This window comes from Trachemys scripta, chromosome 3 (genome assembly GCF_013100865.1).
Source record: "Trachemys scripta elegans isolate TJP31775 chromosome 3, CAS_Tse_1.0, whole genome shotgun sequence".
Lineage (NCBI taxonomy): Eukaryota > Metazoa > Chordata > Testudines > Emydidae > Trachemys > Trachemys scripta.
Window position 1 is genome coordinate 36,561,665 of NC_048300.1, and position 26,020 is coordinate 36,587,684.

Consider the following 26,020-nt stretch of genomic DNA (forward strand, 5'->3'; position numbering starts at 1 on the left):
CTGCCTGTTTATCTCTTAGCAGATATGACATTAAAGCATAGTGTCTTGTATACCACAGCGTTGCTCAGCGTTTGTAGGAATAAACTCAATTTACCATATACTGTTTCTAAAAACAAGAACTGAAATAACAGAAGTTTATCTAAAATGTTTCTATGATTCCGGAATCTCAAACGTTTATCTATAGATCCATCTAGAGGTGCATTTATTAGTTAGGTCATTTAAGCTATATTCTGCCTTCATACAGTAGCATAGCTGGGGGGGAGCAGGGGGAGCAGCTGCTCCCCCACTGGGTACAGTGGCACCTTAGGCCACCCATTCCACCTCAGCAGAAAACGCAAAGCACCAAGCCCGATGTTGTGTGGCCGAGTGGAGGGAAAAGGGTGAGTTAATCATGAGGTTTTAGAGCCAGTCATGGTTTCTGCAGCTTGCAAAAACGTTGTGACTCGTTTCACAACAACCCTGCCGCGTGCATCGTGTTTCCTTGGCTTGGACCTTCTGGGTGTCCTCTGCCCCGCAGCTTAGTTAGACCTCAGCCTGGGGCATATGAGCGCTGCTGCTGCTACACACGCTGCCGGCTGCAGACGCGGCTCGCGCTGGGTGCTGCCAGCCGCTGCTGCTTGGGTGGCAAGATTTCTTCCAGGCAGAGAATTAACCAGCCAGCCAGCCTCCAAATCTCCGCGTTCCTCACCTGGGCACTCAAACCGGAGCTGCCGGGGGTTTAGTGGGCAGTGCTGCTGGCCAATGCATTTTCCAAAGCGACTAAGCGAGCCCGGGGGGGGGGGGGGGGGGGCGGGGGGTGGTTTGCAAGGTTCGCATAACATTACGCTCTGCAAAACAGGTGGGAGGAGGGGTCAAGCTTGGAGCCTGAACTTCTGCAGAGGTAAAAGGTCCCCGGTGCAAAACAGCACATGTTGCTGCCACACCAGTTCCCTTGTGCAGTGGGCACATCTCCCCAATAGCCGCCCATGCTCTCCTGCAGCGCCTCTGGGGGTTAGATCCAGGGCTGGGAGCAGAGGTAAGGAGACACAGACGGTGAGGACAGGAATGGGTGATTCCCTCCTCTCCGTATCATCTCGTGGGAATTACCCAGATGAATTCACCTCCCTCCCCGGAGCCAGTCCTGGATTCATTGGTTCCATGGGGGGAAGCATCTCCCATGTCTGGCCCTCACATCCCCTCGCCACTGTCTTACCCACCCCCCGCTGCTCTCCTCCTCCTCTGCAGGCCCCCCTCATCCTCCATCCCCAGGCATCCCCTCAAGTTTGTGATTTCATAAACTCTTCTCTCGCCCGGTAAGTTTCACTCCCTTGTAACCCCTGAGTGCTGCTGCAATAGGCTCGAGGTTACCGTTTCGGGGGGGAGATTAGCCCCAGCTGGATTTGCAAAAAAAAACCAGACAGTGAAAGCTTACTGCCCGGCTGGTCTCTCTGGAGTTGCAGGCATGGGGCATCGCTGCGGGAGGCACTGAAGGCCTGGGGTTCATAGGGGGATGGATGGGTAGACGGATGGGTGTGTGGGACTGGGGACAAAGGGTGTGCTTGGGGTTGATTAATCAAACTTAGCTGTGCCTCTTCAGCTGCCACTGAGAAAATCAACAGTTCCCAGAGCAGCCGTGAATTAACTTCGCTCTCCACTGCCATGTGCTTTATGCAGCTCACAGAGGCTGCTTGAATTACCACCTCACTTAGAGCCTTTACTGCCCCATAATCAGCGATGAAGACCCCGGGCAACACAACAAAGGAAGTCTTATAAATAGCAGGGGAATGTCAGTCACCCGCAGTGCCATTGTAATTGTTGGATTAAGTATGTATTTGCTAAAGTCCCCTGGGGGGGATTGTTACGGTCTATGGGGCTGATACCAGACATACATGCTTGTCATTGGTTGCAAAAGGACACGGCAAACCCCCTCCCCTATGTGGGAGCTGCGCTGGGGTCAGGGAGCAGGGCTCCTGACTGCAGACAGGGGACTCATGATCCCCACTGATGCCAATAAAGCCTCCTGCAAGGGTAAATCAGAAGGGAGGATAGATACATAGATGGGTGTGTATGGAGATCAGTGGATGGATGGATAGACAAAGGGGTGTATATGGGGCTAGATGAGTGCGTATGGGGTGATGGATGGATGGATAGATAGAGGGGTGGATGGATAGACAAGAGGGAAATGTATAGGGATGGATAGATAAGGTAGCTAAACGCAGTGATAGATCCAGACTCTGTAGTAACCCTATTGCAGCAATTATGCCAATAAGTAGCGCAGTTGCAGAACGATCCTTTAGCCGACTCGAACGTATAAAGTCCTACCCGCACTCTGCAATGGGTGAAGATAGGTTGTCTGGGTTAGCTTTGCTCTCCATTGAAAGCCAAATGGCTACTGAAGTAGATTATAATAAGTAATAGATAACTTTGCTAGAATGAAGCTTAGATGAAAGAGGCTGTTGTAGTTGCTTCATCGATTATCATATTGTTTTGATCTTATCTTTTGAAATATAAAATAAGTAAATAACACTTGTTTTTATTATGTTTTGATTTTATATTCAATATAAATAGATGTCAAACTGTAAAACTGTTTTTATATTTTAAATGCAAAATAACACATACTTGTAAAACAATATAATTCTTGTGTTTTTATTTTAAGTACAAAATAAATATGTGTAATGAATTTAAAAGTATGTAGTTAGTAATTTGATATGTCGGATGGCTCCTTTTTTTGTGTGTTTGCTCCCCCTGATCATAGATGATAGAATCTTAGGGTTGAAAGAGACCTCAGGAGGTCATCTAGTCCAACCCCCTGCTCAAAGCAGGACCAATCCCCAAATCGCCCCCTTGAGGATTGAACTCACAACGCTGGGTTTAGCAGGCCAATGCTCAAACCACTGAGCTATCCCTCCCCCCAATTGTTGATGTTAGAACCTGGCTACGCCAATGCCTTCATACCATATGCTACTTCACTGGAGTTTTATAAATGGTCTAGAGTAGAAAACAGTGCCTGTCAACCATCCATTTATGCTATTTTTTCAGCTTACCTATTCTGTTTTTCATGTTCAATCTGCATTCTGATTGGCTATTCTTAGCGAGAAACACATGTGAGCAACATAAAGCTTCAGCATTGCTGTCCTCAGCAACTGCTGTGAACATTTTTTTGGACCTGTCAGCATTAAGCCTTTTCACAGGGATGTTATGGAACAAATAAAATATATTTGAATAAAAAATTCAAGACATTAAGAGATCTATATCACCAGGGATTTGCCTTCCTTAACTCCTATCGACTGCAAGGATGTCTGTAATACCAGTAGCGAGGAGGGCAAAGAGATTTGTTAAGATTTTCTTTCTGTTGAACATGGGCAATAAATTAGTTACACTTTTAACAAATTGGTCTAAGGCTAGAGAAAACTTGGTACATCTTTCAGAAAGCAAGTTTCATCAGGCTTTGAGATGTAAATTTCCTGTCTGATACTTAGCAAAGTGCTGACGTTTTACAGTTGTCTGGAGCTATACTGAAAACACTGTAGCCTTTTTAAAAAATCACTTTGTGTTCAACCTGACATTCTTGATTGCGTATCATTATATAACTTGTTTTTTTTTTAAATGTACATAAACACTTCTGTGGATGCATTGATAATTAGTTCATTTCAACCTCTGTGTGCATTATCTGTGATTTACAGAGGTGAATCACCTAGGGAAGGATACTTTAATTCCTTCCTTTAAATTTTCCCCTTGCACAAGGACAAATGAGCCAAAGTAAAAGTACCTCTTTCCTGAACATTTCTGATTCCTTTTAAGATTGCAGGTGCCAGTGAAGATTGTTGTGAAATAATTCTAAGTGAGAAGCAAAGCGAAAGTATAGTACCAAAGGATGTTAATCAATAATATACTAAACCAGGATACGTTAGTCATCCTCTGAATCTCCCCATGTAGATATATTCATCTATATATATGAATGAATGTGTGTGTGTGTATATAATTACTTGGCAATCCTATACAATTACAAAATATAATTGCTATATTTTATACATCGTATAGTTTTATATGATTTCAAGTTCCGTAGGACTCTAACATCACGTTTTATAGCGGATAGATATTATATATGCAGCGAGAGAAAGAGGAAGTGAATGAACAGTATAACGTAGCTGATCTTTATCCCTACACACAATAAAGTGGCATTCATTTATTGATCTGAGAGAATGAACGGAGTACTTAGTGGGTTTGCAAGAAAACAGGCAGCTCCCTTAACAATACTGTACTTGCTTGGAAGATTTCTAATTAGGCTTTTGAACAGTTTCAGTTAGCTAAAGTGGAATTTTCCATCTAGTGGGAGTAGAGTTAAGGTCGCTCTGACCGTGCTGAAATGAATTGCACAATAGGAGTAGGATTAAATGCTGCAAGGACAAATCTCGGTCTCCCTGTAATACATATACTTTCTACTCCCTGCTAAACTAGGACATTTGATTGCCTATCTACAGTTCTATTAAAAGTACTTGTTTTTTTCCTCCAGATGTTTTGTTTGGAAGAGAATGCATTGATTCACAACTTATCATCTCACTTTTTAAGATTTTTGAAAGAAGTTGTTTTAGAGCTAGATATGTCTGACATACTGATTACTTTTTAGCATGAAGGAATGTTCAGAATGTTTTTGATTAACGAGGGAGGTAATCTGGAGGTGACATTTTAACTATAAAACGAAAACACTTCAAAAAAAAAAAATTCTTAGCTGTTAAAGTGATCCAAATTTGAATGACGCTTGTATCCATGCCCTCCTCAATGCAACGTTATTCATGAAGTGCTTAGTGCTGAATATTGTTGGCTGAATTCTCCGTGGGAATAAATCAGTGTTCCTGTGGAATGATGGTGAGAATCTAGCCCTCTACTCTTAAGGGCAGGTTTCAAAGCAGAGTCATGAGTAATAAAAATCATTAAAGGAAATGCATTCTGTGGAGAAAGTTTAATTAGAAATACAGAAATCTTGCTAAGAATTTAATATTTTAAAATGTTAGCATTGCTACATCATGTGAAATCTTTGATTGGATCTTTCTATTAAAGCACATATTATAACAGCTTAAAGGGTTGGAAAACCCCATAAAAGAAAATCACACATGCTGTTTTATTTTTGAAAGTGTGGTGTAATTCAGAGAACAGCTAGTCCTTGTTTCTGCTTTACCTTTGTTCAAGTATTCTCTCCTACATTTTGATTTTGACCATAAAATATAGTAAGCTTGGCGAGAGTGTAAAGGAAGAGGATGCTTGACTCAAATACAGAGGAGAGGAATGCTAGTCTGGGGATGGGGAGAAGTAGTTTGTAACAAAGAGCTGGGGGTGTGTGGGAGGGAGATGCAAGTGAGACTGGAGGCATGTGGCAGTGGAGGGGTGCAGGAGAGAGAGAGAAAAACAGGGACCGATAGTTATCGGAGTGGTGGGCAAGGAGACAGGGACTGGGAACCAGGGTGGGAAGCTGCAAGCCAGCGCGGGAGGAGGAAGACTGAGTCAGAAAAGTCCTAGTTATGGAATAAGAACCTAAATAGAGAGGTACTTGTAGGTGGGCCTGGGAAAATAGCTCCAAGATCTGTGCATATCTGAATCGAAACCTTTACTAAGAGGGTGCTAAGAGTCTTCAGGATTAGTGACTGCACAGGGCCTACATTGCAGGTCTGCAGCCTGCCTGGAGGATGGGGGTGGAGCCCCTCCACTAAAGCTTGATAACTTGCCTTTTATGAAGTGTGTGTGAGAGACGGGCTTTTTCACATTAAGGGTATGTCTGCTAGAGGTTACTCTTTCCAACTTGAGATAACTAATTTCCAGTTGACCCAGATTAACTATCAGGATCGCACCCTATTAGTCTGGATACTCCACAAACATTTGTTGCAGGTTTGTGGCCTTAATTAACTCAGGTTTTTGAAAAACCAAAACAAAACCCTGTAATATAGATGGACGCTATGTGGTTTGAACTACAGCTGTAGTATACTTGCATTATTTAATATTCCAGAAATTAACTACATTCTGAACTGTACTTAGCCAAAAAATAGACTGTAAGCAGGAAATAGCTAACTATTTTTAAACTAAATTAGACTAGCACAGAGTATTTTGTAGGTATATTGAACATTATTAATTTAGGAGTGAACTACAAGCTTGATACAAGAGATCTGGTTCTTTCCAGTTAACAGTCTAAAAGGAGGTTCACTCCCAAGAGTCCTATCAAAAGCTGTTCAGAGATTAATTAGCCTTTCGTGTGTGTCTGAGCCAATATTTGATAAACTATTTTAAGCAACATGACGGTATTACTGAAATATTGTCTTGTGTATTGAAATACGTATTTGTTCTAGTTCTGGTAGAAATACTAGCATGAATAGTAATGTATTATAGTTAATACTGAATGTAATTGTTTATGGGCTAGGACAAGTCAAAGCTTACCTTGACTGATGTTTACTTGAAGTTTAAATAGAATCACCTTCACTTGTGCCTTGTTGATAGTTTGTATATAGAATGAATTTCCTCTTAATGGGCTTTCTGATCAGTAAAATATTTTTCTGATGTTGAATAACTTCACCATAAAGTTATGTAATCAATTTGTTCCCAAAACAGTTTTTTTTAAACATTGTAGGTATATTAAATATGTATGTCATAATTATTATTGTAGTGCCTAGGAGCCCAGCCATGGACCAGCTCTCTTGTGCTAAGTGATGTTCTAACTGTATTAATTGTGCTGACTTGCAGTTAACTGATTTGTCTCCCCAGTTGTTTTTCACTTCACTAACTCACAGCTGCCATTCCAATATAACTACTTTGTCTCAAAAAGAACAGGAGTACTTGTGGCACAAGCTTTCGTGGGCTACTTCTTAGGAAGAAGTGGGCTGTAGCCCACGAAAGCTTGTGCTCAAATAAATTTGTTAGTCTCTGAGGTGCCACAAGTACTCCTGTTCTTTTTGCGGATACAGACTAACACGGCTGCTACTCTGAAACTTTGTCTCACTATATCACCTGAATTTCTCTATCCTTCCCCAGGCTTTTTCCTTCACCTATCCTCAGCCCCACCACTCACCTTCCCAAATTCCCTCTATCTTCTCTCCTGTCTTCATCACTCTGTTCACCTCAATTCCATACATGTAAGGGGAAAGATATCACAATGATGATTAACAGCTATCACTTCTGAATAATACATTAAATTACTTTTAAAAACCATGGAGCCTCCAGGATGCCCATACAAAGCAGATAATCTCATTGTAACTGTTGTGTTACCATCCCTGTAACCCATTGTTGTAAACCACTTATTTTGTTACATCTAAGCTTGGTTATATGAATGTGTGAGTCAGGGTTTGCAGGATTGGGCACTTGAATTGTAAACTTGTTGGAGGAGTGACCCTGGGCCCAATTTTCAGAAGTTTTGAGCATCCATAACTCACATGGACTTTTTAATTCAGACCACCTGTGAAAATGAGTGTGCCATGGCTCTTATTTATCTAAAGGAACCGTAAGGCTCTCTAAATATTAATTTTTGTTACTTTTCATAAACACTCTTCATTATTTTTAAAAGGAAATTATTATGAATCTTCACTAGCAAATGGTTCATTTTTGTCTTTGTATTTAGAAAAACTTAACCTCATAGCCAGCTTGTATTGCTTAGATAGCATTATCACTCACATACAATAACATCAGTAACTTATGGTAAATTGTTTTTCAGTAAGTGCCTGATACTGCTCCCATTGAAGTTAGTGGCAAAACTCTCATTTACTCCAGAGGGGCCAAGTCGGGGCCCACAATGAGTAACAGAGCAACAAACTCAAAATGTAAAATGAAAAGTGTTTGTAAGGCTATAAAGTATACAGTCAAAATTTTCAAATTTAGGTGCCTAAAGTTAGACTCCTAAATTTGTTTTTAGGTACCTAAATAGAATTGGCTTGATTTTCAGATATTCTAAGTACTCACAGTTTCCTTTTGAACTCAACAGCTACATTAAAAGGAGGAAGCTACATAATCTCAAAGAGAAAAGTAAACTAGTGCAGATCTTGTCCTGTCCTGAGATATCTACAGTACATTTTTTGAGATTCTATAATTTTATTGAAAACTTGGTTAGTAACTTTATTTAGGAAAAATATTTCTGCAAACATTTTTGGTGTCTCAGATATTGTAATTGGAAAAATATTCCTTATTTATTTATTACTTTGTTTAAAAAAAAAAAGTAGATTCTCTGATTTTGTTTTCTTTCTTATGTGCAGTTGCTTATGTTGACTTAACTATTTTGTCCTGTATTTGACTGGTACAGTATTTAACTGATTTTCTCACCTAGGGTGACCAGATAGCAAGTGTGAAAAATCGGGATGGGGAGTGGGGGTAATAAGTGCCTATATTTAAAAAAAAAAAAAAAAAAAAAAAGCCCATAAAATCGGGACATCTGGTCACCCTATTCTCACCTCCAAACCCTAGTACTCTTTTGAGAAGTGGCCAGTGTAGATTGTCACAGAGCTGTGTAACAATGTGGCTCTACCTTGCAGCCTTTTTCATTTTGCTGTATTTTAGCATATTATGGCACCAACAGGAAACTTGTTGCCAAAAACCTGCCTGATTGCAACTGCCAATGCTATGAGATAGAGATTTTATCAACAACCAACAGAAATTTCTGTTGGGATAAATGTTCAGCGTGATATGAAGGGAAATACACTTGTTGAAGCCAGTTTTACATTAATACAACTGTTGTGAGTTACTATTGTTAATTTGAAGTCTGTCCCTAAGTCTCTGTGTTAAAATGTATACATCCTCCATTTTTGTTTTTTTTATATTAGCTGGTCCATATGATTGGTTTAAGTTGTAGTTGGCTGGAATTATTTTTATTATTTGGAGTCCGAATGATGCAAAAGTATTAGAAATATTCAGTTCTTGCTAAGGAAGCTCGTTGGGCCCATTTGTCATTTTACTACAACAGCAACTATCATCTTGAGTGCAGTTTGGGCTTTCAAAACCTATAACCTGATGTAAGTATAGAAAAAAATATATAGCCGTAGATACATAATATAAAAATCATATATATCCTGTTGTAAAATGTGGATTTTTTACATTTGTGTTATGTTTTTCTATGCTAAATTCTTATTGTGAGAGCACGTTTGTATGTATTTTTGTTTGGTGCAAAACCTTCTTAGACAATAGTATAAATATTTCTTCTGACGGGCCTAGGATGAGGAGTTCATTTGAGATGGAACAAAGTGACAAATACACTAAGACTATCAAAAAAAGGCTAGTAAAAATCTGCTACTCTTAAGTGTTAGCTTTTGAGTATCCCATCCCATCTCCTAGAACTGGAAGGGACCTTGAAAGGTCATCGAGTCCAGCCCCCTGCCTTCACTAGCAGGACCAAGTACTGATTTTTCCCCAGATCCCTAAGTGGCCCCCTCAAGGATTGAACTCTCAACCCTGGGTTTAGCAGGCCAATGCTCAAACCACTGAGCTATCCCTCCCTAGGGGAAAAGTTTTGGAAGAACTTAACCCCTCTGGCTGCTAACCTACTTGCCATGATTCTAATGGTAAGTTACAGTAAGAAAATTAATCTTGGCATGTCCTCAGCTGCAATCAGTTCAAGTACTTAAAATCTTTGCAAAGGGAATGAGATTTAATTTATTGTTTAACCTATATAGTTATTTTAAACATAAATAAAAGGTTACAGACATTACTGCAGAAAATTGTGTTTTGACTACAGTCTTTGTTGTGGGTTTTGCTAACTAATTGGTATAGTAATAAGTGTTGTTGTGTAGTTCTTCCCATGATTCTGCATTTGTGAAGCATAATAGTAGTTTGTTTTTACAGGTTATCAAAATTAAAATGCAGTTTTGAATAACAGGTGTTCTTTTATTTTCTCCATGTTTCCATTTACACAAACTCAAGTTGGCAGAATTTTTGTTTCTCTAGCAGGGTATCAGCCAAATATTAAGAAAAGGCGAATCTACAGTTAACCCCATGTGACTTCAACAAATTGCTAAATAAATCTACTTGAAGTTATGGTTGTCATTGAGACATTGCTGGGGATTTCTTGATAGCAAAGGCAACAAACAGATTGAAACTGAAATAGAGAATCCCAGCAGATGATGTAATAAATCTGAATTTGAAGAGAAAATACTTCTATGGAATATGAAACTTATTTACTTTCTTCCTAGGGTCCCTTAAGTATGGGGTGCAGCTGGGAGAGACTTGGGCTTTTAGTATAACTTGTTGACCTGTTTCACAAATAGAAAAAGCCTATGTAGTTTGGCTACATGCTTTCTGTACTACTAATGTATACTACAGTATAAATGATTTTAAGTGCTTCTGAGAAGAGTATTGCCTAATGTTTTATCTTACTCATCTGTGCTTTTCCAAGCTGTTCTGTGTTGGGAGAGTAAACTATTTACTACAGATACAGAGACTAGAAACTTATGCCACTATTAAAAAACCCAAACCCAGTCCCTTAAAAATCTTTTAACATAAATTCAAGGATATATTCATGTCTAAGAACTGCAGAAAAACATTTATATTCCACCTAATCTGTTTCTACCTTTGGCTCTGATGTTGTACCCCTTTTTTATTTGACTAAATTGATGTATTAGTTGTAAAGTATGTAAGCTACAATAAACTGTTACTACTGTTGAGACATTGAGTCCCTACTTTTCTTTATTCTTTGTCAAGAAGAAAATTGACAAAAATGGAAAGTAAATACTGCATGTTCCTCAACTAATTTCAGATTAAAGTCAAAATGTACTCAGACCAATTATAATGCAAATGAATCCCAGCAATGAGCAACTGAAGGTAAAAAAATTGAGACTTAATTTGTCTCCCTTCGGATACATTAGTTCTTCGGTGATATAAAATTCTATATGGAGCCCTTTAAATCATTTAAATCATAATTAATATTCACCCCTGTTTACTCTAGGTTGGTTTCACAGCTATGATCATTTATGAAGATACGTTTTTATTCATAAATGAAGTAAAAATTGAGTCCCTGAGAAGACAGGAGAGAAAAGAATTATTTGCAAAATCTATAGTTGCATAATACATTTGATCACATCAAAAATTATTTTGTGACCGTAGTACATTTGTGGATACAAGAAATGCAGGAAAAGTCTTTCTCATATAAAATCAAAGAGATTGTGTGCCAAGCAGGTTGTAGTCATTGTTGGGGAGGTAAAGGACACCACTGTAGGATTGATATACCTGCACATAGTAAACTGAAAATGAATCTCATTGCCCTACTCTTTTAGTAGCCATACACAAATAACCAGGGCTCCCACAATTGTAATTCAAGATTGTGTATAGTTTGCTTCAGCTTTAGTCCCCTCTCTCCTCAGCACTGTACCCACATATTTATAGGCCTGAGCCAAAGCCAATTGAAGTCAATGGGGAGATCCCCCATTGACTATGAAACTTTGGATCAGACTCTGTATATCTTGTGCCTCAAGAAACCAGCAACTTGCTTCCCCAATGAGGATTAGATTCTGTGTAGAATCACTGACTTTCAAAAGTCATTTGACAGCCTTCACAGGTATATTGTGGAATATTCTTCAGTCCTACAGAATCCCAGTGAAAGTCATCAACATCAAGGCCACATACAGAGATGTGAAGTGCTCTGTAAGGGTGAACAACCAGATAGCAGAGTGGTTCAATGTGGAAACTGACATGAAAGAAGGCAGCATTTTATTTCCACGGTTGTTTGGAATTGCCATGGATTGGATAATGAACACATGTATTATCAACACAGACTCCAGTCTAGCATGGGTTGATGGCAAATGCCTAGAAGATCTAGGCTTTGCTGCTGATATTGTGCTATGAACAACACCCCAAAAAGCTACAAAGAAAGACACACAATGGGAGGCCTACCAGTGTTCAAAATTAGTTATTCTAAAACACACATTCTTGAAATCCAGATGTAAAGCAGTAGTATCCTATCAGAAGGCAAAAATATCAAGAAAATCTAACAGTTTACCTACACAGGCAGCACCATATAAGTCAATGGGAGACCTTAAGAAGGAAGTGACATCAAGAATAGGAAAGACATCCACAGCATTTACAAAACTCAACAACATATGGAAATCAGATCTACCGCACCAAAACAAAACTGAGAATTTTCAGTTCTAATGTAATCTCGATGCTACCATGCAGCTCAAGAGCTGGAGATTTACTAAAATGTTGGACCGTAAACTAGATGCCTTCTAGTTATTTATCCTCTTAAAGAAAGATATTTTCCCATTGATTTTTCTCCAATATCAATGAGGAATCTAAGAGGAATACTTAATAGATGTGGATGTACCACAAAAATAAATGCCTATGAAAGCTTCTGGGCATTGGAAAGCCTCTGTCACCCGTGAAGAGATCTAATAAATTAACAACCAGCAGCTCATTTCTACCAGAAGCAGAAGAAAGCGCTGGACATCTGTGGGGCATGTACTCTGGATGCCAAAACCCGGACTGCCCTGTCAACAAAAACTGTAAGAAGAACGCTTAGCAAGGAGGGTAGAATAGACTATTTCAACACCACAGAGCAAATGGAAGCAGCAGCAAATGACAGAGAAATGGAAGAGACTGGTTTCACCCTGTGTGCCAACATTGGCATGGGAAAGATGAAACACAGTGTAAATAGAATCGCATATATATCTTTTACTTGTTTGAAATGTTAAAAATACTCTCTAAAGCCAGTAGAGGAAAATGGAGAATGCCTTATAAACTTACACTGGGGAAATTGTGGAGGAGATTCAGGCTGTACCAGGGACAGAGAAGAACCAGTTCCCAGACATCCCAAGGGAGGAGGAAACAATATAGTACCTTCATTGGGCAAAGAATCCCATCTTTCCTGGCAGGATTAAATCCTGAGATAATGCTATTGTACATAGTGTTGGCTGTGTGGGTATGGCATTTAACTGCTGCCCAGGTTGTTGGTAATATACCATTTCTCTTAATTTCTATAAACCTATGCATTTGTAAAGAAAAAAATGCAAATAATTATTTAGATTCTAGGGGTCATTGCTTTCATATTGGGTCAAATGACAAATGCAGAGTAGGTCAAGTTGAAGACCTCAAAGGTTTGATAATATCCCCTTTAGGAAAAATATTCTTTCATTGATTTTTTTAATATGGAAATCAGAGGAATATTTAATAATGGGGATGCACCACACAAATATTTGTATAGTCAGCTTACTATTCTTTTTACACCTAACTGCATAACATTGCTGTAGCATTGCTACCTTCAAAATTTGATTCAAATATTATGTCTTACAAGGGGTAATTTAGCAACTTAAAAATGAATTATATTGAGGATGTATGAATAGAGCCTGGAACATAATCATTTGATCTGATTTGAAAAGGAAAGATAACTAGAAGCTTTTACTTCATTTTTGTGAATGTCATTTTTGCAGGAGCTCTTTCACTCCGAACAGACAGCGCAGTTGGGCTGGTAGTTGAATTTTAACTAATTTTTTTCTAATAAGAACTTAATCCACTGCAAATTGAACAGTATATAAAAATAACTTTTGGGTTCCTGAACAATTATTTAAAAACCAAGTGAACTCTTTGGTTAACTTTGGGTAAGGCTGGCAAGTGGTTGACCCAAAGACTAAATGTTCAATGTTCGTTTTAATTGGCAAAGTTGGCTATGCTCTCCTGTAGTATTGGTTAGCAGTAGAAGTGCTGGGTTAGATATTTTTATAAGGGAACTGTTCATCAGTTAATCAAAAGAACAAAGAGTATTCTAGGAGTGAAAGTGGGTCCAAGACAGAAGTGTATGGTGAGCATAAAAAATGATGGAAATACTTGTCTGCTGTGACATCAATACTTGTCTGCTGTGACCGGGTAATCTGTATACTGCTGAGTGAGGGGGAAAGTACGTGTATTTTTTGTTCTATATATATGAAAATGATGATTTATTCTTAACGTAAAGTACACCATTTTAAAATTATTTTATTTATCCAGATTGCTAGCAAGTGGTAAGCAGGAAATACATGGTAGTTCCTATTATTGCATTAGGCATTTTAATGAAAGGATTGGAGATGTGTTTAATGACTAAAGCCGTTATTAAATATGTTACTCTTATTTGGTAGTCACAGCTCTTCATCCCAAGTTAATTTTACTTTATTCAAAAACAATTAAAGCTTGTGCATGACCTGTTCCTCCATTTAAGTTTAAATAGTGTTGTGTGTACACCACTTATAATAATGGATGATATACACAGGGCTCTGTTGTTGCCGAGGGTAGAGCGGGGGGGGAAAGGAAATAATATAAGATTCCCATTTATGGGCTGCAGCATTCAACCTTCCCCTGTGTCACCAGGCTCCATCTAAACTCCTTTGTTCCCACTCCTCCTCAACTTTCTCCTAGGAACATCTCAGATGCAACCTCCATTGTTTCCTGAGCTGCATGCTGATAGGCATGATTTGGGGTGCACCCCTACATGTCTGTATAGGTTCAGGGTATAATATTGCTTCTATTATTATTATTATTATTTTCTTATTATTTATTTGTATTAGCCCTCAGAGTTCCCTTTTTTTTCTGCTGTCATGCTGTGTTTGATATGACTTAATGACAAATGTAGCATCAACCTTAAAAGGACACTATAAACTTTTTAATTATTTTTTAAAATGTTTAAAAAACTTTTCTAATCAAAATAACAAATTGATTCTGATAGCGTATGCTTTAAATAGCATGAACAGAATTTTGTTCTGTGTTTTTAAAAAGCCTGTTTTATAAAAACATTTATTAGAGGCTTTTCCCTGCTCCCACTGGGGTAAAGAAGGGACTTGGGTTGAATTTGAGATCAACACAGTGGTGTCCCTCCTTGCTCTGCTCAAGTGCATGTTTGTTGTTTATTCAGTTCCAAACATCCTATTTCATGGTTTGGTGCAAGTAGTACATTTCAGATTACTCCAGAGCAGTGTATGAGAATGTGATACCACTATTCTAGTTCATGAGACAGGAAGTGCAGCTAACTTCCTACTAACCAAATAATGAAATTGATTATATATAAAGTACTGTCAGACACCAGAAACAAACTAAAAATAGAGGGGATTTTTCCTGCTAATCTTTCTTGGTCTGCAGTTTCTGGAATTGTAACAATAACAGGTACAAAATTTTCATGTGGAAACATGATTTTTCAAGTTAACTCTGTTCCTTTATATTTCTGTGACATAGCTAATGTGCAAATAGTGAGAAAAATGTTTTAAAAATGTTTGTTTTATGGTTAATTTAGTAATCTGAGAATTGGTGAAAGTGACTACTGCAGAAAAGGAACAGTTATATAAAGGAAACCATGCATATAAGGAACACCTTAAATTCTTTTATAAAAATATATTTGAAGTACTTTTACTTTTCTTCTCAATTAATGTCCTGTCATTTTTACCATTAAGGTAATTAACTGAATGCTTTGAAGTGTGCTTGGGAGTATAAAACCTTTTCATACCTAGCACAAGCTGCTGATATAATTTATGGATTAAATCTTGCCAGTTTTAGCTGCTTTGTTCAGGATCTGAATATTTCTAAGGTTGGCCAGTGCAGTGGGAAATATGTTGAATCCATAGTTAAACTTGCTGGAGTCTGTTCAGATTTATTGACTTTTTGTTCTTGATCATGAACTGTTTGAGGTAAATGTGTTACATTCAATAGTTCTCGATGTATGTAGATGAACAGTACTGGTTTGCACATGAAGTACTTATTTCGATAATTGTGTCTAGGACTAACATTTACTTTCAGTGGATGGATACAGAATTGAGATTCTCCACAGGTAGAAATGGAGTAGTGTATCATTTGAGGATTTTCCAAACTTTTCCAGTTGACTAGTATTTTGAGATATAATAAAATGAGTGCGGATATACCAGCATGTTTGTTAGCAGTTTTATAATTGGACTGAGGCACGATTTCACACTTTCCCTCTGACTCTTTATAAAATGTGTCCATAAAGAATATCAGATCCTCAAGACACAGATTAAGTATTTTCCAAATCTAAAGAAAATACCCACACTCCTCCCAAAACACTCCACTGCTCACACTTCTGGCCCATGAAGAAGATGAAAGAGCCAAGCAGCCTGTGATAGGTTTCAGCCACTTCACTTAATGTATTACTGGAAGGCACTCAAACTCCAGTGATAAGCGCAGTCTGAGAATCGATACAGAACAGAACAGAATTTCAATTGGTTGGTGTCAGTTGGCAATGCACTGTTTCCATAATTGACTCTTGAAAAATGGTTCCTTAACATGGCCCAAATTTTACTGAAGACAGGGCCTCTGATTTTAGGTTTCACAACACAACAATGCATTGTTTTACGTTCTCAGGACCTTCTCAGCAGTTAGAAGGTCCAAGATTAATTTTAAAAATCTCAAAAAAGTGTGTATTCTGCTGAATACATTGAAATTTCTGAATACCACACAGTGTGGTGAAGCAACTAGTTTACAGTCCTGAGCCAAGTCCTTGGAAGAAACAAATAGATTCTGCCCACCCACCTCCCCTTTATCAGCCAAAGGACTGCAAAGTTACAGCACCTGAACTATTTTTGATTTGTTACTCATTTTGTCGGAATGACTGCCTGCAGTCTAATCCAGAATCCAGCACATAGGCTATTCTGAAGAGTAATCAGCTTTCTTCTCAGAGAAGATCACATGTGTACAGAATGGTCTATATGGGACCCAGGATGAGGTAAGCAATCACAAAATAAACAGCTCAGACGGCTCCTTTATGGAGATTGGTCAATTTGTACAAGGAACGGTCTGTAATATACTGAAGAACATTTGAGTTACTACCTGCTATGTAGATTGTGTCCTTCCTGGCTGGTGAAGGACAACAGAGAGACTACTCAAGCCATCTACCAACACAAAGTGTCAACATTTGCTTCCACAAAGGCTCCTAACATGCAGCTGTGCAAGTAATACTTAAGAAACGGCCTTCTACCATCAGGGCCGGCTCTAACTTTTTTGCCGCCCCAAGCAGCAAAAAAAAGTGCCGCCCTGCCGTAACACCCCCCCAGCACCGCCCCGCTCTGCCGAAACCCCCCCGTCGAGTGCTGCGCCGCCGAACAGCCCCTGCTGAGCTGCTGAACCCCCGCTGAGCGCCGTGCCACTGAACGCCCCTCCCATCCCCACAGAGCACCGCACTGCCAAAGCCCCCCGCGCGGAGCACTGCCGAAACCCCCGCTGAGCGCCACGCTGCTGAACACCCCCCCGCCCGGCGTGGATCGCTGCCAAACCCCTCCCCGCGGAGCGCCGCGCTGCTGAACACCCCCAGCAGAGCACCGCGCCGCGCTGCTCCCCCCCCCCCCCCCGCCACCCCAAGATTGGCCGCCCCTTACCAGGTGCTGCCCCAAGCACGAGTTTGGTTGGCTGGTGCCTGGAGCCGGCCCTGTCTACCATCCTCATAACCTAGTAACTGGTATATTCACAGGGACTCTAAACTAGCATAACCTAGAGCTTAATGGCCACAGATAACCTACTAAAAAGCATGAAAGCACATTAGTCAAATTCTAATTGTTCAGGGAAAACAGTATTAGTTATCCATTGTTTGTACAAAAATGTTGTTGCATGTGTTACAGTATACTCTGTATGGAGAAGAAAGTATTCAAAATGAAAAATATGGCATTTAGCCTTCAGTAGAATGCCTCTCATCGACCCCTGTATAGTTTCCTGCTCTCACCATTACTTTGTTTTATAATTCTATAACCACCTACTGTTAATTGGAAGTGTTCTTCAAAAAGTTTGAGTTCATTTTTAGCTCTGTTGAATCACTTTGAGCTGGTAGATGTTTTTTCCAAACCACCTAAGTAATTTAGGAGCATGTGTCTTATTGAGTTGTCCTCCTTAGTCACTTAGGCACTTTCGAAAATCTCACAAACTATCTTTCATTTGTCCCTTAAAAATTCTCAGATTTAGTGCTGCCTCTGTGGAAATGAATGCAGGATGGGGCGGATAGGAAAATATCTATCCACCAGTGAGAAAAGTTTGCAGCACTTTCTCCATTGCTGTCTTCAACTTTCTCATTTACCTCCATTGTGTTGCCAGGGATTTTTTTTTTTTTTTTGAATAGTCAAGAGTGCCACCGTTTTTAAGTTTACCCTCTTAATATAGAGGTTAAATACTTAGAGCACAACCAGTGAGAAAGCTTATTTGACTAATAAAGCTCATGGTAGCAAGCCAAAAAGATTTTCCAGCTGGTACTTGTATATTTTTCTTTGTTTATACAATGTCAGGAAGAAAATCCCCCAGACGAATTGAGCAGAAAGATCAAACTGAGATTAAAATAAAATCCTGTTTGTTAAATCCAACTTCATTGCTAATGAACTGTATATGTTCTTTATTTATTTTTAACCTTACAGTACTAGGTTTCACTACAGATGCAAATAGAGTTAAAATAATTGCCACTGTCATTTTTGTCTTTAGAGATTGTTCCTAATTTGACTGGTCAGATCATTTCCCATGTTCATTGTAAATTGCCATGAGGAAGAAGTATTTGTATAGACAGGTGCTCCAGAGTCAGAGATTGTGAGGGTCTCCTTTGTGACTGTTATAACAAGGAAGCAAGACTTGTCACTCAAAGCTGGAATTTTATGATTTGTTTACATTTGCCTGACTCTTGCGTTTGAGCTCATTCCTCCTCCCATTTTCCGATAATAAAACTCCTTTGAGTTAAGTTACTGATAACAGGTGATGGCTGAGTGAGAGACAATAGCCGTCAAAATGTCACATTCTCTGAGTCTAAGGTAGCCCTATTGGTTAAGGAATAAACTAGGAGGGTATACATTGTGAAGTTCATTTGTAAACCTCTCCTGTAGTTAAGGCATGAAGCCAAGTACCTTCAAAACACCTGAGATGTATAGATCAGGTGCCTTAAGGCAGTCAAGTTCATTGACAGGTTACTGATTGTCACCCTGTTGTGATATATTATTGTGTTTAAAAACGAGAGAGAGAGAGATTTTGGTGCATTACCAATAGAATATTTTGAAAAAATAAATATTTTTCTATGCATTCCTATGCCAGAAAAAGGAGTTCCTAGGAAAGGGAACAAATATAAGAGAAGTTTATTTACTATACAGAAGAACCTTCTTAGTACTGATTTTGCTTCTCTGAAAAGCAAATAATTTGTAACAGAACTCTGTGACCTTATTCTGTTTCTCAGTAAGAATTTAATATAGTGCTCTCAGGAGGTTTCATATTATTAAGATTTTAGTACTTTTTCAAATATTACCATCTATTTACTAATGTGCTGTAGGATGTTATCATAGTTTACATGTGTCAAGTTAAACAAAATGCTTTTTGTTACGCTGTAAGCTTCATTTTTAAAGTTTTGATGATCTAAGTCCAAAAATTGAGCCTTCCTAAGTGGGTCTTCAAGTCATGTACAATAGATGGCATCAGGGGAATCCGTGAGGGCCAGATTTAGTAGCAGATTTCCATTCCAGACCACTATGCCTGACCTCCTGCACATTGCAGGCCACAAAACCTCCCCTCTCCCTACTCCCCCCCCCCCCCCCCGGCTCCTGTAATAGACCCATGACCTCTGCATGAGTTACTTAGCTCCTCAAATCATGATTTAAAGACTTCATGTGACAAAGAAGTCACCATTAATTCTCATTTAAACCAGCAAGTGGCCCATGCTTCAGTGGAAAGCAAAAAACTCCCAGGGTCTCTGCCAATCTGATCTGGGGGCAAATTCCTTCCTGACCCTAAATATGGTGATCAGTTAGACCCCTGAGGAAGTCAGCAAGGCCCACCTGTTAGACACCTGGGAAAGAATTCTCTGTAGCAAGGGTAGGCAATCTTTCAGAAGTGGTGTGCCAAGTCTTCATTTATTCACTTTAATTTAAGGTTTCGCGTGCCGGTAATACATTTTAACGTTTTTTAGAAGGTGTCTCTCTCTAAGTCTATATTATATAAGTAAACTATTGTTGTCTGTAAAGTAAACAAGGTTTTCAAAATGTTTAAGAAGCTTCATTTAAAATTAAATTAAAATGCTGATCTTACGCCGCCAGCCTGCTCAGCCCGCTGGGTGTGTGTGTGGGGGGTCAGGGCAGAGGGCTGGGTGTTGCGGGGGGGGGACTCAAGGTCAGGGCAGAGGGCTGGGGTGTGTGGGGGTGCAGGGCAGAAGGCTGGGTGTAGGGGGTTCAGGGCAGAAGGCTGGGTGTTGGGGGGAGGACTCGAGGTCAGGGCAGAGGGCTGGGGGTGGGTGGAGGTGCAGGGCACAAGGCTGGGAGGGGGTTCAGGGCAGAGGGATGGGTGTGTGTTGGGTTGGGGGGGTTCAGGGCAGAGGGCTGGGGGGTGCAGGGCAGAAGGCTAGGGTGCTCCCAGCCCCCTGCCCTGAGCGGCTCAAGGCATGGGGCTGGGAGGATATGCCCTGGTCCACCCCCTTCCCCCAGGCCCATCCCTACCTCTCTCTGCCTGCTCTAGGGAGCAGCAAGCACGCTGCCACTCGGCTCTGCTCCTCTGGGAGGAGGAGTGGCCGGAATGTACCATGTTATGGGAAGAAACAAGGGTTGGCTGCCGCAGGACCAAGCTTCTGCCTTCTGCCCCCACAGGGGAGAGCAAGCGGTGGGCGGGGGGACTGAGTGGGGCGGGAGGCCGGGACCCCCCCCCCGGTCTCCCCTGCGGGGGCAGGAGGCAGAAGCTTGGTCCTGCGGCAGCCAAGCTTCCCTCCTTCCCCGCTTCTTCTCCCAGCATGGTGCATTCCGGCCCCTCCTCCTCCTCCTCCTCCTCTCACCGGGCAGGCAGCGTGCCGTAGGTTGCCGACCCCTGCTCTGTAGTAACTCAGAGACCTCCCCATCTAGTGTCCCGTCTCTGACAGTTGGAGACATTTTGTTACTCACAGTTGCAAATGGGCCACATTCCATTATAGGCAAACTTGCCATACTATCCCCTCCATAAACTTATCAAGCTCGGTCTTGAAAGCAGTTAGATGTTTTGCCCCAACTGCTCCCCTTGGACAGCTGTTCCAGCACTTCTCTCCTCTGATGATTAGAAACCTTTGTCTAATTTCAAGCCTAAACTTATTGACGGCCATTTGTATCTATTTGTTCTTGGGCCAACATTGGCGCTTAACTTAAATAACTCCTCTCCCTTCCTGGTGTTTATCATTCTGAGGTATTTATAGAGAACAATCCTATCTCCCCTTAGCCTTCATTTGGTTAGGTTAAACAAACCAAGCTCCTTAAGTCTCCTCTCATAAGATAGGTTCTCCATTCCTCCGACCATCCTAGTAGACCTTCTCTGCACCCATTCCAGTTTGAATTCATCTTTCTTAAAATGGGAGACCAGAATTGCACACAGTATTCCAGATGAGCTCTCACCAGTGCTTTATATAATGGTATTATCACTTTCCTACCTCTATTGGAAATACCTCACCTAACGCATCCTAGCCTTTTTCACAGCCACATCACATTGATGGCTCATAGTCATCCTGTGATCAACCAATACGGCCAGGTCTTTCTCCTCCCCTGTTGCTTCCAAAATGTTGAATAAGATTGGTCCCAAGACCAATCCCTGAGGAACTCCACTAGTAACCTCCCTCCAGCCTGAGAGTTCACCTTTCAATATCACCTGTTGTAGTCTCCCATTTAATCAGTTCCTTGCCCACCTTTAGATTCTCATATTAATCCCCATTTTCTCCAATTTAACTAATAATTTCCCATGTGGAACTTTATCAAATGCCTTACTGAAATCCGGGTAGATTAGATCTACCATTTCCTTTGTCTAAAAAGTCACTTATCTTCTCAAAGAGATCAGGTTGGTTGTATTTTATCCCAATTACCGTTTATCTCTATGTCCTTAACAACTTCCCCTTTCAAATTTGTTCCAAGATCTTCTAAACTAATGGGCCTTTAGTTTCCTGGATCACTTTTCCCCCCTTTCTTAAAAATAGCTACTGTATTAGCAATTCTCCAGTCATATAGTATGACACCGAGTTTATGGATTCAATAAAAATCCTTGTTATTGGGCTTGCAATTTCATGTGCCAGTTCCTTTAATATTCTTGGATGGAGATTATCCAGGTCCTTCTATTTGCTCTCATTAAACTGTTTGAGTTTGACTTCCACCTCGAATGTGGTAATTTCTACTTCCATATCCTCATTTCCATTAGCCACCCTGCCACTACCCCTAAACTCCTCATTACGCTTATTAAAAACTGAAGCAAAGTGTTCGTTTAGGTATTGGGCCATGCCTAGATTATCTTTAATCTCTACCCTATTCTCAGTACCTAGCAGTCACACTTCTTTCCTTGTTTTCTTTTTACTTGTATGGCTAAAGAGCCTTTTACTATTGGTTTTATCTGAGACTTTGTGGTGTGCGCTGCCCAGGACTCAGGGCAGATTGTAATGTTACAGTTTCACCCTTTATGTACAATAATGTACATTTTAAATCTCTATTTTCATACTTATTTTCTTTTGTAGACAGCATAAGGGGAAAAATAGGTACTGAACTAAGAGCCATAGGCAAACATATGAGGATATTGAATTTCTGGGTTATATTAAGTAAATATCTCCTTTTTCCAAAACCTGCTTTGTAGCAAAAACCTATTTACGAAGGATTAGTTAGCAGTTGTAGTTCATATTTTGCCTCAGTAATAGTAGATGAATGGTTGGTTGTCACAAAAGGAGAGATTGACTCTACTATCAGCTTGTTGTTAATAAGGTAGAAGTGCTGGATTTTGTTAAGTTTCTTCCTTTCTGAATAATAGTATTTGCTCTTGGGAGTTCATTGACATTTGTACGAGTGTACATATGCTGGGTAAAATCCTGGCCCCATTGAAGTCAATGGAAGTTTTTGCCATTTGCTTCAAGGAGGCAATAATTTCATTCCTTGAGTAGCTCCATTGAAATAAATGGGGCTACCTGTGGAGTAAGGTACTGCTCAATGTGAGTTTGTGTGGCAGAATCTGGCCCTAAAAAATGACATGTTGGTACACTTAGGAGTTAATGACTGTCAATCTATTCAGGCATTATTACTGCATATATTTTACTGGAACCAAAGTCTGCATTTCTGCTCTCCCTTCAATTGCAGAGGTTCCCCACAACCACTTTGGAAGAATTTTGGAAACTATCTAGGGAGTGTTGATCTACATCTACAGCATATTTTGTAGCCCAGCTCTGGAAAGTGAAACCCCAAGCAGCAGTGTTTATGAGATGAGATGGCGGGGGCAGAGGATCTGCTGTTTCACAGATCCTCCAATCAATGCCCTTCACAACAGGGACACAGCAACAGGTGGAGCTACTACAGCCTTAGCAATTGTGGAGCAGCTTCCACTCAATGGCTTGGAGGGTAGTGAGGATCCATTTTCCTCCAGCCCATGTGGAACCCACTGGCATCTCAGGTTGTATATTGAAGCCAAGATTGTGACCTTTTTAAAATAATTGATTTATTATATTATTGGTTGTTTAAAAGTAGTTTTATAAGTTTTGAAAATGTGTAGAATAAACAGTGTATAAGCTGGTTTTCGTAGCAGAAGACCCAGCTTTTATCCAGCAAATATCTGATACAAACATATTATAGATGTGGTCCATTTTAAATCGTTTTTTTGGCACTGTTCTTTCCATTCCATTAATAATGCACATTTAATTAAGTGTGGGGGGAGTTATGTGTAGGGCTGGGTTGGGAAGTAATGATTTTGCCAGCTCTGACTGTACTGCACAGGGAGAGGAGGATTGGGACCATAATGTTGTAATATCTGCTTGTGTTAATAAATTTAGTAAATTTATAAATATATCCAACTAGAATTAGTATTTACAAATATATAATTCTTGTACGTGTAAAGTTTTATATTTTGTTCAGCAGGTAGTGAAATGTTATTGAGAAAATGACAGAAAATACTTATATCCATTAATTAATTATCTAGTTTTTATTTTCAACTAGTGAAAAATGATTGTATAGGTTTTCTGCATCTGACATTTCAGAGAAACTAGGAGAGAAGACCTGTGTAAGCACCTAATCCAACAGGGCTACTCTCAATAAGGTTACTTGTGTGCCTAATTGTTTGCAGTATTGGATATAGGGTATCATTTTCCAAAGCACCTGTACTGACTTTCAATGAGACTTCAGCTCTGAAATACCTAAGTCATTTTTGAAAATGGAATTTAGGCTCCTGAGTTTAGGCACCTGAATATAGGCACTTGGGAAATTTTATCCTTAACTTTAATTTTTTTTGTCAACAATAACATATACTGTGGTTACTTCTTGCACTACCTTAACAAATGTAATAAACAATAATCTGGCAATAATTGTCATATGGAAAAATTGTATAATTTTTTGTAAGAGTGCTTATTGCACATTGTTTTAAACAGAAGCATAGGACATAGTTTAAAATGAGGTTACTTAAAAATTGCCTGGAAATCTATCCTTGATTATGTTACTAGGAAAAAAATATAGAATTCCATTCCATTGTACTTAATTGCATTACATTGGGGAGGGAGGGAACCCCAAAACCTCTGAATCATATGGTTTTGGAAAATACCTTTGCACAGGGTATCTGGCTGCAGCAGGCTCTGGCTCTTTCCCCATTTTCCATTCTTTCTCCTGAACAGAGGCCAGATTCCTTTGGGAAATCATCATTTGTAAAAGGTCATGAACAGAATGAGGGGCATTCTTTAGTATACAGTTACTGCTAATTAGAAACTAAACATCTGTAACCATGTCAGAGTTATTTGTAGCTGAAAAGAAACATTTATATACAAGATTCCCTCTGCTAATATAAAACATGGTATAGCACGAATACAGGAACAGTTGTAGACAAATCACTTTCCGCTGTGCTGAGGTTATTGTCTAGTAGAACTGAAGCATTCTCATTTAAAAAACATAAGTTATTAGCACTTAACCAAATATTTTCCTACACTTGCCAATGCAGGATTAAAGGTTTTACCATATGTGGCCAAAAATACAATATGCAGAAAGGGTTAGACTATGACTAGGACTGACCCACCGTCCTTTTCACGTGCTTGTGTATAGGATATCTATTGTCACACTCCTTGCATTTCCCTGGAGCACAAGGACTATCCTCTCTTAGCACCTCAATCATGCAAGTCACCTAAAGGAAATATGGAAGAGATGGGGATGAGGAGAGGGGAGCATGCTGCACCCTCCAGAGGTTGTAACTCAGCTCCAGGAGAGAGAGTTGCAGTTCCTATGGCAGTATAGTTGCTCTGCACTTCCCCCAATGCACGCTTGTATCTGCAAGGTATAATGTGGTCTAAAATGGATACATTGTCAGATACATTATGCTGTTAACTAAGGCAATGTCTACACTGCAAAGTTAAGTCGACATCATGGAAATCGACATTGAGCCTCAGATTTAAGCAAGTTGATCTTGCATGTTCACACTACACTTGTGTCGGCAGAGTGCATCCTCACTAGCAGGGCTTGCATCGACAAACGGAGCACTGCACTGTGGGTACCCATCCCACAGTGCACCTGGCCGAGTGGAGTTTTGGGTTGGGCTTGCAATGCCTTATGGGACCAAAACATTGGCAGCGTGGTTATGGGAACATAGTGTTAGCCTCCTATAATGCAGTTACCTCCCTCCCTCCCTGAAATCAATGGCAAACAAATCAAGCCTTTTTTTGCGCGCCCCCCCCCTTTTTTTCCCTGTAAGCCTGGGTTATCCGTGCAGACACCATAGCATGATAAGCATGGACCCTCTCAGCTGTACATTGTTGTTGTGATCACTACAAACACCTTGTGCTTATCCTGCAGTATTTACAGAGCTGATACAGGAGCCGCAGCACAGAACAACGTGATGCCACGCAAGCAGCCCTGCTGGAAGACAGAGCAGAGCAATTCGCAGTTGCTGGCGACAGTCACGCATCACCTTTACATGGTTGAGTGCCATTTCTGGGCTCGGGAAACAAGCATTGACTGGTGGGACCGCATCGTTATGCAGCTATGGGATGATGAGCTGTGGCTGCAGAACTTTTGAATGCCACTTTCCAGGAACTGTGTGAAAAACTTTCTCCAGCCCTGAAGCGCAGCAATACTAAAATCAGAGCTGCTCTGACAGTGGAGAAGCGAGTGGCAATAACTCTGTGGAAGCTTGTAACGTCAGACTGCTATCAGTCAGTGGGGCA

The 26,020-nt window shown here is 40.1% G+C and overlaps 1 protein-coding gene across 9 annotated transcripts in view; it reads left to right on the top strand.

Moving 5' to 3' along the window:
* THADA (THADA armadillo repeat containing) overlaps nt 1–26,020 on the top strand; it is a 324,280-nt gene that overhangs the window by 132,603 nt on the left and 165,657 nt on the right. Inside the window, exon 30 of one of the 9 annotated variants that reach the window (XM_034764459.1) lies at nt 22,968–24,161. The exons of the other annotated variants lie outside the window; for them this stretch is intronic. Coding sequence (XP_034620350.1) covers nt 22,968–23,046 — 79 coding nt within the window. The 3' untranslated portion in view covers nt 23,047–24,161. Of the gene's footprint in view, nt 1–22,967; nt 24,162–26,020 lie in introns of those variants that run through there. 9 annotated transcript variants of the gene reach the window in all.